Source organism: Moschus berezovskii, chromosome 3 (genome assembly GCF_049115385.1).
Source record: "Moschus berezovskii isolate FMDL1 chromosome 3, NW_MosBer_1.0, whole genome shotgun sequence".
NCBI lineage: Eukaryota > Metazoa > Chordata > Mammalia > Artiodactyla > Moschidae > Moschus > Moschus berezovskii.
Window position 1 is genome coordinate 56,775,741 of NC_142462.1, and position 12,361 is coordinate 56,788,101.

The 12,361-nt window shown below is 41.6% G+C and overlaps 1 protein-coding gene across 2 annotated transcripts in view; it reads left to right on the forward strand.

Annotated features, from left to right (window-relative positions):
* SLC26A4 (solute carrier family 26 member 4) overlaps positions 1 to 12,361 on the forward strand; it is a 58,155-nt gene that overhangs the window by 28,420 nt on the left and 17,374 nt on the right. For both annotated transcript variants that reach the window (XM_055420777.2, XM_055420776.2), the window contains 5 exons: positions 916 to 1,029; positions 5,392 to 5,469; positions 5,611 to 5,706; positions 7,078 to 7,184; positions 9,184 to 9,253. In XM_055420777.2, coding sequence (XP_055276752.1) covers positions 916 to 1,029; positions 5,392 to 5,469; positions 5,611 to 5,706; positions 7,078 to 7,184; positions 9,184 to 9,253 — 465 coding nt within the window. The remainder of the gene's footprint in view (positions 1 to 915; positions 1,030 to 5,391; positions 5,470 to 5,610; positions 5,707 to 7,077; positions 7,185 to 9,183; positions 9,254 to 12,361) is intronic.

Sequence of the window (12,361 nt, forward strand, 5' to 3'; positions counted from 1 at the left end):
TGTGCAATTAATTACAGGTTTCCCCCGTATCCAAAAGTAGAGAGTTCCTATGAAAATCTTCTTCAGCTGAAATGGCAGTAAAGTGAAGAAGCAGTTACCTTAAGACACATCTTGCAAACAGATGCACAAAATACACGGAGATGAACAGGTGCTCACAAACACAGTTCAGAGCAATGGCGGCTTCATGCTGAGATCCTGAGTGTAGTTTCCCAGGAAGGAGTTGGTGCTGCCGCCCTTTCTGCTTGGAGAGCATGCTGCTTCTATAAGGGGTTGCTGCAAAAACAAACATTTTTTGCCTTTTTTCATAACAGCAAAAATTCTCTTGAGATTTCTTTGAGTTATCAAAAACAAGTAACTAACTTAGATAGGTCTCTTATAAAAGCCAAGTGGTGTAAAGCAAACTTTTGAAAAGCAGGGGATACCGGTAACAGATACAAGATGGGTTTTGTAGCATCTGATCCATTACCACGCTGATTTTCCACTGCTTGCAAATCTGCAAGTCTGGTTTGTGTCTATGAACACAGCATAGCAATTACAGCAATTAAATGATTAACCGTCAGAATAATCATTCTCCAAGTCATAATATACTTTCTAGCAAATATCCAACCTCAGAAAAAATATTTTATGTGAGAGTTACAGATAGGCCACTCACCAGAAAGTAAGACAAAGCATTTCAGCAAAAAATAAGTCAATCTTCAGAACAGTTGAGAGCAGTGAAGCCTCTCTTAGGCTTTATGGAGCCCAGATTCCATGTGTCTTTCAAGGTCTCCAAGTACCTTTAATGGTAAGAATTAAACTGGGACTTCCAGGCAAGCTGGGCTTGGGAGTTTGCTTTCTTGATGCTCTTTGCTTGACAAGAGTCTTCCAAAGATTTGATTTGTAGCATCACTACCATTCATTCTCTTTCTCTCTTAGGAATTCATTGCCTTTGGAATCAGCAACATCTTCTCTGGATTATTCTCTTGCTTTGTGGCTACCACTGCCCTGTCCCGCACCGCTGTCCAGGAGAGTACTGGGGGAAAGACACAGGTATGGGGCAGCGGTGTGGTAATATCCATCTGCTGCTGCTGCTGCTAAGTCGCTTTAGTCCTGTCTGACTCTGTGCAACCCCATAGACGGCAGCCCACCAGGCTCCCCTGTCCCTGGGATTCTCCAGAAGAACACTGGAGTGGGTTGCCATTTCCTTCTCCAGTGCAGGAAAGTGAAAAGTGAAAGAGAAGTCGCTCAGTCGTGTCTGACTCTTAGCGACCCCATGGACAGTAGCCTACCAGGCTCCTCCGCCCATGGGATTTTCCAGGCAAGAGTACTGGAGTGGCTTGCCATTGCCTTCTCCAATATCCATCTAAATGATGTAAAGAATAAGTCAGGGGAATGGTGGCTCAGAAAGGCTTGCACAAGAACTCAGGACAATTAGCCTTTGAGAAAAGCAAAACTTGCACATCCCGTTCTGATTCCACCTGGGACCTCTCCATCCCTGTGACAATGATCTACCCCCTCCCTGTAAACTTCTCTTTATAGTTTTATGATGCAGTAAGTCTCAAACCTTTTTGTGTCATTGCCCAGCTGGCAGATATCTCCACTTACTTGCTTTTGCAGGGATGATAACAGTAGATAATGAAGGTGCTGATTTTTTTCTATTTGTTATCTGGGAATAGAGAAGGCCTAGTAAGATCTCTTTGTGGCTTAATGAGTTATTCTGTTTTCAGGAACATGAAAAGCTGTCTATTTACATTTCCTTAACCAAGGATCAGGAGTTTGCTCCAGAGGCCTTGCGTCCAACAGAACCACAGTTTGCTAGCTAAGCATATTTCCTTTAAACACTTTGTCATTTCTTCCTGAACAATACTTTTTTCTTGAAGTTCTGAATGTGGGTTTGATCTTGCCTTTAACTGTGATTTTAAGTTGTGGCCTTCCCCCAAACCAGCATCCCAGTTAATCTCTGGAAAACTCGTCCTTCACTAGGCCAGATAGCTCAGGATCTGTACTCAGGCCATCCTTTTCAACAGGACATGAGTCAGCTATGCCAAGCCAAATGGATGGGGGTGAAGGGCAGGCTCAGGGATTGTGTTTCTATTATGCCTGGGAAGTTTTCTCCTCCCAACACAGAAAGAACTATTATTTAAGAGTAAATAGTACTTTATAAGGAGCAACAATCCAAAGTAAATAGTTTAACACACACAATCTACACACAGCCTTCAAAAGGGATTTTTTTTTTTTCCAGGTAGAGAGGCAAATAAATATAAAAAAGAGAGTAACTGAGAAAATGAATGACTCCAACAGTGAGTGGCTCAGGGAGAGTTTGAATTGTCTCCAAGTTGCCCATGATGCTCCTTTCCCATTCATGACAGATCTTTGTGACAGAGTCAGAGAAATTGGCCTTCTCCAATTTCTTGACTCCCAATGAACAAACATTTACTTTAATTTTCAGAATTACTCTATTTAATATCGAGTTTCCTTCTCCATTTTTCTGAAAACATTTCTAGCTCTGAGAGAGCAAATAAAACAATACAGCCTCAAACAGGAAGCATAACCAGAGATCTGTGGTCAAGGGGAAGAGGTTGGAGGTGATTGCCAAAGTTGCTCCTGTGTTCAGGGGCAGCTGTTAGCAGTGAAGTTTTCTGCGGCTTCTACTCGACATGGAGATCTGACAAGCTCCCCAAGGCACATGGCTATAACTGGGTGCAGGCAGATCCCCAAGAGCTGATGTTCACTGTCTGCTAACTCCAGGCTCAAATGGGGACAGCCCTCTCCCCCCTCCCTTCCCCCCAAGAATGCCCATGCAAAGTGATCCCTTGGCAGAAGGTTTGGGGATAATAGTGTTCTGGTAAGCTAATACCCCCTGCCACACACTGGCATGTATTATATTTAGGAATGAAGGATGCCAGGATTTCAGTACTGAAGAATGAAGCAAGCACAGAAATCACTTGGTATTTAATTACTGAAATGTATACTAAGTTCTGGGGTTAAAAGTCTAAGTGTCTGGACTAAAATCCAGGAACTAATGACCAACTAAACTGGGAAGTCTTTCCTTGTTGTTTGACTTTTCCTGCATTTTTCATGTTGGAGCCTCAGTTTCAGTATCTATGCAATGGGGGGTAATCATGTATCCACCTGACAGGGACACTGTATAGATTAAATAAGCAAATGTTTGTAAAATTCTGGCACATACATGTTGACTGTTGATTGTTCCAGTCATTGAGTTCTCAAGGTAAGAATAATGCCTTAGTACCTATGACATATACATTCTACCTGACACATAAGAAACATATTTTTGCTGAATGAATGGATGGACTCATGAGTGTCAGTGGATATCAACTGTTTTCGGCACATCTATAGATGCTCAGAAAGCTGATCGCCGAAGAATTGATGCTTTTGAACTGTGGTGCTGGAGAAGACTCTTGAGAGTCCCTTGGACTGCAATGAGATCCAACCAGTCCATTCTAAAGGAGATCAGTCCTGGGTGTTCATTGGAAGGACTGATGCTAAAGCTGAAACTCCAATACTTTGGCCACCTCATGCGACTAGTTGACTCACTGGAAAAGAGTCTGATGCTGGGAGGGATTGGGGGTGGGAGGAGACGGGGACGACAGAGAATGAGATGGCTAGATGGCATCACCGACTTGATGGACATGAGTTTGAGTGAACTCCGGGAGTTGGTGATGGACAGGGAGGCCTGGCGTGCTGTGATTCATGGGGTCGCAAAGAGTCGGACACGACTGAGCGACTGAACTGAACTGAACTGATAGATGCTCAACATTGCAACCTCTGCTTTTTCTCATCCTTATCTGACTCCTAATGATTCATGAAAAAGTAATTCTGATGACAAACTATTCTCTAGCCCTGGTTATCCTCTCACTTAATAGAAGAATTAATTGTCTAGCAACTGAATCTGCTCATAGATACAAAATATACAGCATTTCCCGTCAAATAAGTAATTTTCCCTTATAAATTAAGTACAGGTAGTGGGTCCCCTTGGAGATTTAAAAAATAGTAACCAAAATTAGTCTTGGTCCCCATAGTTGAGGACTAATTATTCCCTATCCTTGGTGAGTAGGTGGCTACCCTCCTGGCATGAGTTGGGCAGCTGGCTTTGGTCCCTGTTCCTAAATCTCCATCTCTTTTCCAATCCACAGAGTCCTACATACACAGTGAACTGGCTCATGATAGAGAATAAATATTGGTTAAGTAATTCCACAGAAGGAAAGGAAGGAGAGAAAGGAGGAAAGGATGAAGGAAGGATACCGGACTCTCTGCTTAGATAGGAGAGGGGGGAAATCTCACTAAGGTACTGGGAACCTGGACATATGGTGCTGCAAGATACAGATTACCTAGAAATGGGGATCTGGATGGACAGAACAGACTTTTCAGTGTATCATATACATAATATGGCCTCAGGCTAGCCCAGCTATCCTCTGATCAATTTGCCAGATGGAGTGGATGAGTGTGGCTATGACATTTCCTTACATTTTTGGATTTTTATTTTTGTATTGGCTTTAGGTGTCTCCTTGAATGCAAACATCTTGCATTAGGCAGTACCAGGGCCCAATACAACCTTCTCTACTGCTTCCTCTCTGCTCATTTGGCTTCTGGCTCCCTCTCTCCTCTCCTTTGTTTTAGAGTTTCTAGGCTTCACCTTGGCCAGGCCCCAGCTGTCTCAGCAGAGAATCCATTGGTCATCTAATCACATTGCAGCATAGTCCCCACCCCCTCAGCTTCTGTCCTAGCTAGTTGTGAATCTTGGGAGAGCTTTTCTGCCAGTGAAGGTAAAGTTTCTGAAGCTTCCTTTACTCCTGCTCCTGGCCCTGTCACACAGGCTACTGTAAGAGGATGCTGGTGACGTGGTCCTACCTCTCAATAGACTCATGTGGTGTTTTTTAATCTGCAGGACTGGTGAATTTATTTTCTCTGAGATTATCATGGCAACCATGCCTGCAAAGTGTTATTAGAATTGTTATCAGGTTGCCGATTCAATAATGCAGAAGAATCAGTTATGTGCTATGAGAAGTTATTTCCCAAGAATGCTTCAAGGATCTGTTGTCCAGGAACAAGGATGGGCTGGGTTTCCTGGAATGACAAATGACTGGAGATTGACCTCTTAAATTGACACCAAAAAAATAGAGGTCTGTCATGTATCCAAGTGCAATCAAGCCAAACTGACTTTACTCTAGCAGACCTACCCCCCACATTTTTTTCTTTTTCTCTGCCATAGCTACTAAATGTATTTGGTTTTAGCAAATAATTCTTATTTCTGTCAACAGGACTGAGCTGAAGGAGGGAGGTGGGGGAGCGTTGTGTGCCCACGAACAGGCTTTTGCACACATGCATGCAGCAAGCACACATTCAGAGTGGGAAGCACAAACCCTAACTAAGGGAGATGTGTGTGTCTTTCAGGTTGCCGGCATCATCTCGGCTGGGGTCGTGATGATCGCCATCATTGCCCTGGGGAAGTTGCTGGAACCCCTGCAGAAGGTATAACCTTGCTTCTCATCACACCGATTGCATACTTTCCCTTCACTGCTCTGCTACCCAAGAAATAGCAGGGGATTTAAAAGTCATCACATGGCAAACCATTCCCCTGAATAACTTGGACTTCCCCATCTCTCCTGGCAGTCGGTCTTGGCAGCTGTTGTAATTGCCAACCTGAAGGGGATGTTTATGCAGGTGTGTGACGTTCCTTGTCTGTGGAGGCAGAATAAGACTGACGCTGTAAGTTGCTTGCCATCCTTTTTTTTTTTTTCTGAAATAGGAATTACTTATATGCTTCTTGCCATATTATTATGCCCCCTTATCTCCTGAGTCTTACTTGCATTTTGGGAAGCAGAGCAGCAATTAGAATTTTGTGGATAAGTCAAAACTGTGAAGTCTTCCACATGAGCTACAATTTGTGAAGGTCCTATATCTCTGGGAAGATCCATTTTGTACAAGAATCCTGTATGAGCTCCTTCATATACTGCTGGCCTTCTAAAGCCAAAGAACAACAACAAAAAAACCCCTCTAATCTAGGACAAATAAAACAAAACACAAAGCAGAAACAAAATGCAAAACCCATGTCGATTATAATTTTGATCAAAGTAATCTTTACAACTCTTCTGAGGAACTGTAAAAACAAAAAAGCAGCAGCAGCAGCAGCTAAACCCTTCAGAGTTCTGCTATAATTTAAACCAGAATAGATAAAAAGAATGGGAAAAAATTCCCTATATATCTATATGGAAAGATCTCCAAGAAAAATTGTTAAGTGAAAAGACACTGGTGCAAAATGGAAGAGTGTGTACAACACACTAAAAGAAGGGGAAATAATCTATGTTTTGCAGTGGTGTTTACTTGTATTTGCCAAAAAAAAAGGTGGTGAAAAATGTGCACCTGTGTACACACACACACACACACACACACACACACACAAATAAAAGAGGATGTAAGAGAGAAAAGAGGATGGGAATGAACGGAGAAAGGAAAGGGTTGCAACCAAGATTTTTCACTGCACACTTTTTTGGTCACACCATGTTGCTTGTGGGATCTTAGTTCCCCGACCAGAATTCAAACCTGAACCCCCCACAGTGGGTGTGTGGAGTCTTAACCACTGGACCTCCAGGGAAGTACCTCTGTATACCTTTTTAATACCAATTTTATTTTGAACTATGTTAATATATATCAGGGCTTCCCTGGTGGCTCAGTGGTAGAGAATCTGCGTGCCAATGCAGGAAAGAGGGGTTTCATCCCTGGGTGGTGAAGATCCCCTGGAGGAGGAAATGGCAACCCACTCTAGTATTCTTGCCTGGGGAATTCCATGGACAGAGGAACCCAGTGGGCTACAGTCCATGGGGTCGCAAAGAGTTGGACATGACTCAGTGACTAAAACAACGATATATCACCTATTCAAAAATTAAATCTAAAAATATTTTAATGGGACAGTTGGCCTGTATTGGGAAGGCCAGTTTCTACTTAAAGTATGTAAGGATGTCAGAATATTTTACAAAACTATGATTTGTTCATGGACAATTGATCTTATTATTTTGACAGGTAGTCACTCACCTCATGGTACCTGATGAATTAGCATTTTTCATTTTCATGTTTTCCTAGGTTATCTGGGTATTTACGTGCATAGCATCCATCATTCTGGGACTGGACCTCGGTTTACTAGCTGGCCTTGTGTTCGGATTTCTCACTGTGGTCCTGAGAGTTCAATTGTGAGTAATATAAGATCCAAATTATCTATAAACAGGACAACACACCCTGAAATTTCTTATACAATTTTGATAAGTATAATCACATTAGTTACTATTTATTAGTGCTTCTACAAATTAAAATTATCATAATTAGTCTTCAAAAAAATCCTGTGAATATGTTTTATTATTCTCATTTGATAGGTAAGATAATTGAAACTCAGTAGGTCAAGAACCTTTCCTAAGATCACACAGCTAGTATGTTGCAGAGTTAGCATTTCAACCCAGATGTATTCCACCCCAAAATCTATGCACTTACTCACAGTCTCTATTGCTATGTTCACCTCCAAGTCATGGTAAGACTAAAAGATACACGATCAGCAAAAGACTGAGGTTGCTGTGTAGTTTCTTTTTAAAATGAGATGAAGTCTAAGAGGCACTGGGGACCCAAGTCTTGGGCCCAGACAGCTGCTAAATATATTATGGCTCATTTTCTTTTGAAGCTAGTAACCCAGAAGTTATGTAATAACCCAGAATAGGAGACTTTAAGACAGTTGATTGTAGTCAAAATTTATTCAAATCTGCCAAATAAGGTAACTAATAAGCCATACCAATAATGTAAAATAGATATAATCAGGTCATCTAAAGAGTGGAAAGCAGCAGAGACACAGTTCAAAGTAGTGGAAAACAATCTGTGAGGTAGCTTGGAGGTGTGTTTGTTTTGTTTGGACTCTTGAGAGGCCTTCGGTAGGTACCTTTCTATGTCTCTGGCATTTTCTGAACAGAGAGTTGAAGAGAGCTTCTCTTGAAGCCTCTATCTTCCCAGACCTCTGGCTCCTTCTTGGCCTGCACTTGGGCCATGAAGGAATGAAAAACCTGGGTAAACCTAACACAGATGTCTACAGCTTAGCCTAGGTCCACCTTTCCTGTTCCACCAAGCAATTCTCCTTCCCTCCCCTGGCAGTGTTGGAGACTATCCAAAGGATTGTGTTTACAATCTCAGCACCCTTAAGTGGTTGCCCAGGGGCCTGAAAGACTTCTCAAGCTCCCAAAGCACCCAGTTTTCTTCTGGGAAACACCCCAGAAACTCTCCTTGGAAGATGATGTCTTCTGTGCTCTAGCTGCCTCTGTATTTACTGTAACTTGTGTGTGATTGAGGGGGAGAAGGGTTTTTAGAGAAAGACTACACAGTTTCTGAGCTTTAAGTTAAAAATCAGCATGGCACAGTAAGCCAAGGAGAAATGGGTGAAACCCTTTACCTGCAGATTTGGTAATGAAGCTTTGAGCCAACCAAAAACAGTATCCTCCCCAGGATTTAATTTCCAGTAATTATAAGCCTGGTCCAGAAAGCACGTTGCTGACAGCACCCCAAACAGACATTCTTTCTTCAGGCATAGTATTTAACATATGTCCCTAGTCACAGTTGAGGAATCCTGGAATTTATGTGATTGCATCAGGAACAGGAAATCAACAATCTGGTCCTCCCAGGCTCCTATTTCTATGAAATGAGACTAATTGGATCACTGCAGACTTTCCATACTTCGTCAGAAAGTTGCTATAACTCACAAGGTAGTTCTAGGCACTGTGCCAGACCATGAAGACCCACAGGTCAAAGATAGAGGCTGTGCATCTCTTCCTTCCAGGCCTTTTTGAACTTCTCTAAACCTCAGTTTACTCACCCTTAAAAATGAGGATAACACTGTTGACTATTCAGGGTTCAAATAAGATTTAACATGTGTGAAAGCTCTTTGCTTATTCTATAAAGTGCTACACATATGAAAGTACGATGCTCATCACTTCTTGCAGGCATTGGAAAAGATGCACACTTCCTTTTTTACCCCCAGGCTTGCACAAATACCAGCTGTTCACTTCAGAGTTAGCTACCAGAAAGTGTCATCTGCAATAAAGACAGAGTCCCAAGACATCCAAATTATGGGCTCTTAGAATCTGTCATTTCTTCTAACGTTTTATTCCAAAATATGCCTGTTCCAAAAAATCCTAACCTTAATTTTTCTTCTTTTAGTCCATCTTGGAACAGCCTTGGAAGTATCCCTAGCACAGACATCTACAAAAGCACCAAGAATTACAAAAATGTAAGTCCCTTTGGAGATACTGGCTGGACTTAGGTTTGCTAAGCTGGATTTTCAGAGGTTGCATGTTTCTCTTCTAGTGTGTTAGGGATAAGCTAGCCAAAAAGGGAGGCTACTTCTGTTGGGAAAGTCCATAAGTATACTGGGCGTGTTAGGAAAACTTTTGTTCCAGCATGCCCTCTGATATCCTGTGTGTGCTTGCTCAGTTGTGTCCAACCCTTTGCAACCCCATGGACTATAGCCAGCTAGGCTCCTCTGTCCATGGGGATTCTCCAGGCAAGAATACTGGAATGGGTTGCCATGCCCTCCTCCAGGGGATCTTCCCAACCCAGGGGTTGAACTTAGGTCTCCCTCATTGCAGGCACATTCCTTAGTGTCTGAGCCACCAGTGAAGCCCTCTGAGCCACCATGGAAGCTCTCTGATGTGAATTTTGTTCATGCTAGTTAAGATGTCATTTTAACGTCAAACTATTGTAAGAGGTATTTTTTTAAAAACAGGCAATTCAATTATTTCCAAAAGTTGAATCAAAATTCTATTTCTCTGAGTGAATGGGGTCAAAAGACACAAACTTCCAGGTAGCAAATAAGCAGAGAAAGAAAATTCGAAGGGGTAGTCCAAGATGGATTCTGGAGCAGGAAGATTCCAAACTCCCCTCCCCCGAAGGACACACCCAATCTACAGCTACTTACTAGCAACAAGAAAACATATAAAAGTAAAAATCTCACTGGTAAAGGCAAATATAGTAAAGGTAGATTAACCAGGTATATATTTAGAAACGGGGATGTAATATACAGTATAGTGACCAAAGTTAATAATCAGTTCAGTTCAGTTCAGTCGCTCAGTCGTGTCCGACTCTCCGCGACCCCATGAATCACAGCACGCCAGGCCTCCCTGTCCATCACCAACTCCCGGAGTACACTCAAACTCATGTCCACAGAGTCGGTGATGCCATCCAGCCATCTCATTCTCCGTCGTCCCCTTCTCCTCCCGCCCCCAACCTTTCCCAGCATCAGAGTCTTTTCCAGTGAGTCAACTCGTCGCATGAGGTGGCCAAAGTATTGCAGTTTCAGCTTTAGCATCAGTCCCTCCAATGAACACCCAGGATTGATCTCCTTTAGAATGGACTGGTTGGATCTCCTTGCAGTATAAGGGACTCTCAAGAGTCTTCTCCAACACCACAGTTCAAAAGCATCGATTCTTCGGCGATCAGCTTTCTTCACAGTCCAACTCTCACATCCATACATGACCACGGGAAAAACCATTGCCTTGACTAGACGGACCTTGGTTGGCAAAGTAATGTCTCTGCTTTTTAATATACTATCAAGGTTGGTCATAACTTTCCTTCCAAGGAGCAAGCGTCTTTTAATTTCATGGCTGCAGTCAGCATCTTGCAGTGATTTTGGAGCCCAAAAAAACAAAGTCTGACACTGTTTCCACTGTTTTTCCATCTATTTCCCTATATAGCATATCTCAAAGTTGCTAAGAGAATAGATCTTAAAAAGTCCTTATCACACAAAAAAATTTGTAATTACATATTGTGATAGATGTTAACTAGACTTATAGTGGTGATCATTTTGCAATATATACAAATATCAGGTTGAACATAATATGTACAATGTGAACATATGAAACTAATATGTCAGTTATAACTTTAAAAAAACAGAGCCTCAGAGACCTCTAGGGCAAAATAAAATATATCAACATATGAGTAACAGCAGTCCCAAAAAAGGAGAAGAGAAAAAAAAGATAAAATATTTGAATAAGTATCAAAATGTTCCCAAATTAGAAGAAAATTATGTACAAATCCAGAATGCCCACTGAATCCAGTTAATGTACACATAAAAATCCACACCTATGGAGAAGGAAATGGCAACCCACTCCAGTATTCTTGCCTGGAAAATCCCATGGATGGAAAAGCCTGGTAGGCTACATACAGTCCATGGAGTCACAAAGAATCAGACACGACTGAGCGACTTCACTTCACTCACTTCACTGGGGAACTAAGATCCCAAATGGCTAAAAATAAATAAATAATAAACAATTAAAAAAAAATCCATACCCAGAAATATTATAGTGATAGGGCTGAAAGCCAATGACATAAAAAATTTTTTTAAGCAGCAAGAGAAAAAAAATTTCTGTTTCTCTATGTTATTATTATCCTCTATGAAATTGTCTGAAATCCCTGTGAAATCATGCTCTCTGTCACAAAGAACCTTACGTGACATCTTTACCCTTGTCTTTGGAAGAAATAATACATAATACAGAAAATCAAAAATGAAGAAAATGAACATTCCATTGATGGGCTTATATTCCCTGCAAAAAAAAAAGATTGCTTAGTGACCAGAGGGAACAAAGATGAAAAAGCAGAGAAAGAAATTTCAAAGAGGTAGTCCAAGATGGATTCTGGAGCAGGAAGATTCTGAACTCCCCTCTCCCGAAGGACACACCCAATCTACAGCTACTTACTAGCAACAAGACAACATAAAAGTAAAAATCTCACTGGTAAAGGCAAATATAGTAAAGGTAGATTAACCAGGTATATATTTAGAAACAAAGCCCAACAAATACCTGTAAAATTTCTATGGAATCACAAAAGACCCTGAGTAGCCAAAGCAATCTCAAGAAAGAACTAAGCAGGAAACATCATGCTCCCTGATTTCAAGCTCTGCTACAAAGCTATTATCAAATACTCTGGTTTCTCTTCAGATCATATAAATATTTCCCCTTTCTGCTCCAAATTTATTATAGTCAAAACAGTATGGTATTAGCATCAAAATACATATAGATCAATGGAATATAATAGAGAGCCCAGAAATAAATTCACATATACATAGACAGCTTATAACAAGAATATACAATGGAAAAAAGATAGTCTCTTCAATCAGTGATATTCAATTGAGTCAGCTCAGTTGCTCAGTCATGTCCGACTCTTTGTGACCCCATGGACTGCAGCTCACCAGGCCTCCCTGTCCATCACCAACTCCTGGAGTTTACTCAAACTCATGTCCATTGAGTCGGTGATGCCATCCAGTCGTCTCATCCTCTGTCGTCCCCTTCTTGTCCTGCCTTCAATCTTTCCCAGCATCAGGGTCTTTTCCAATGAGTCAGCT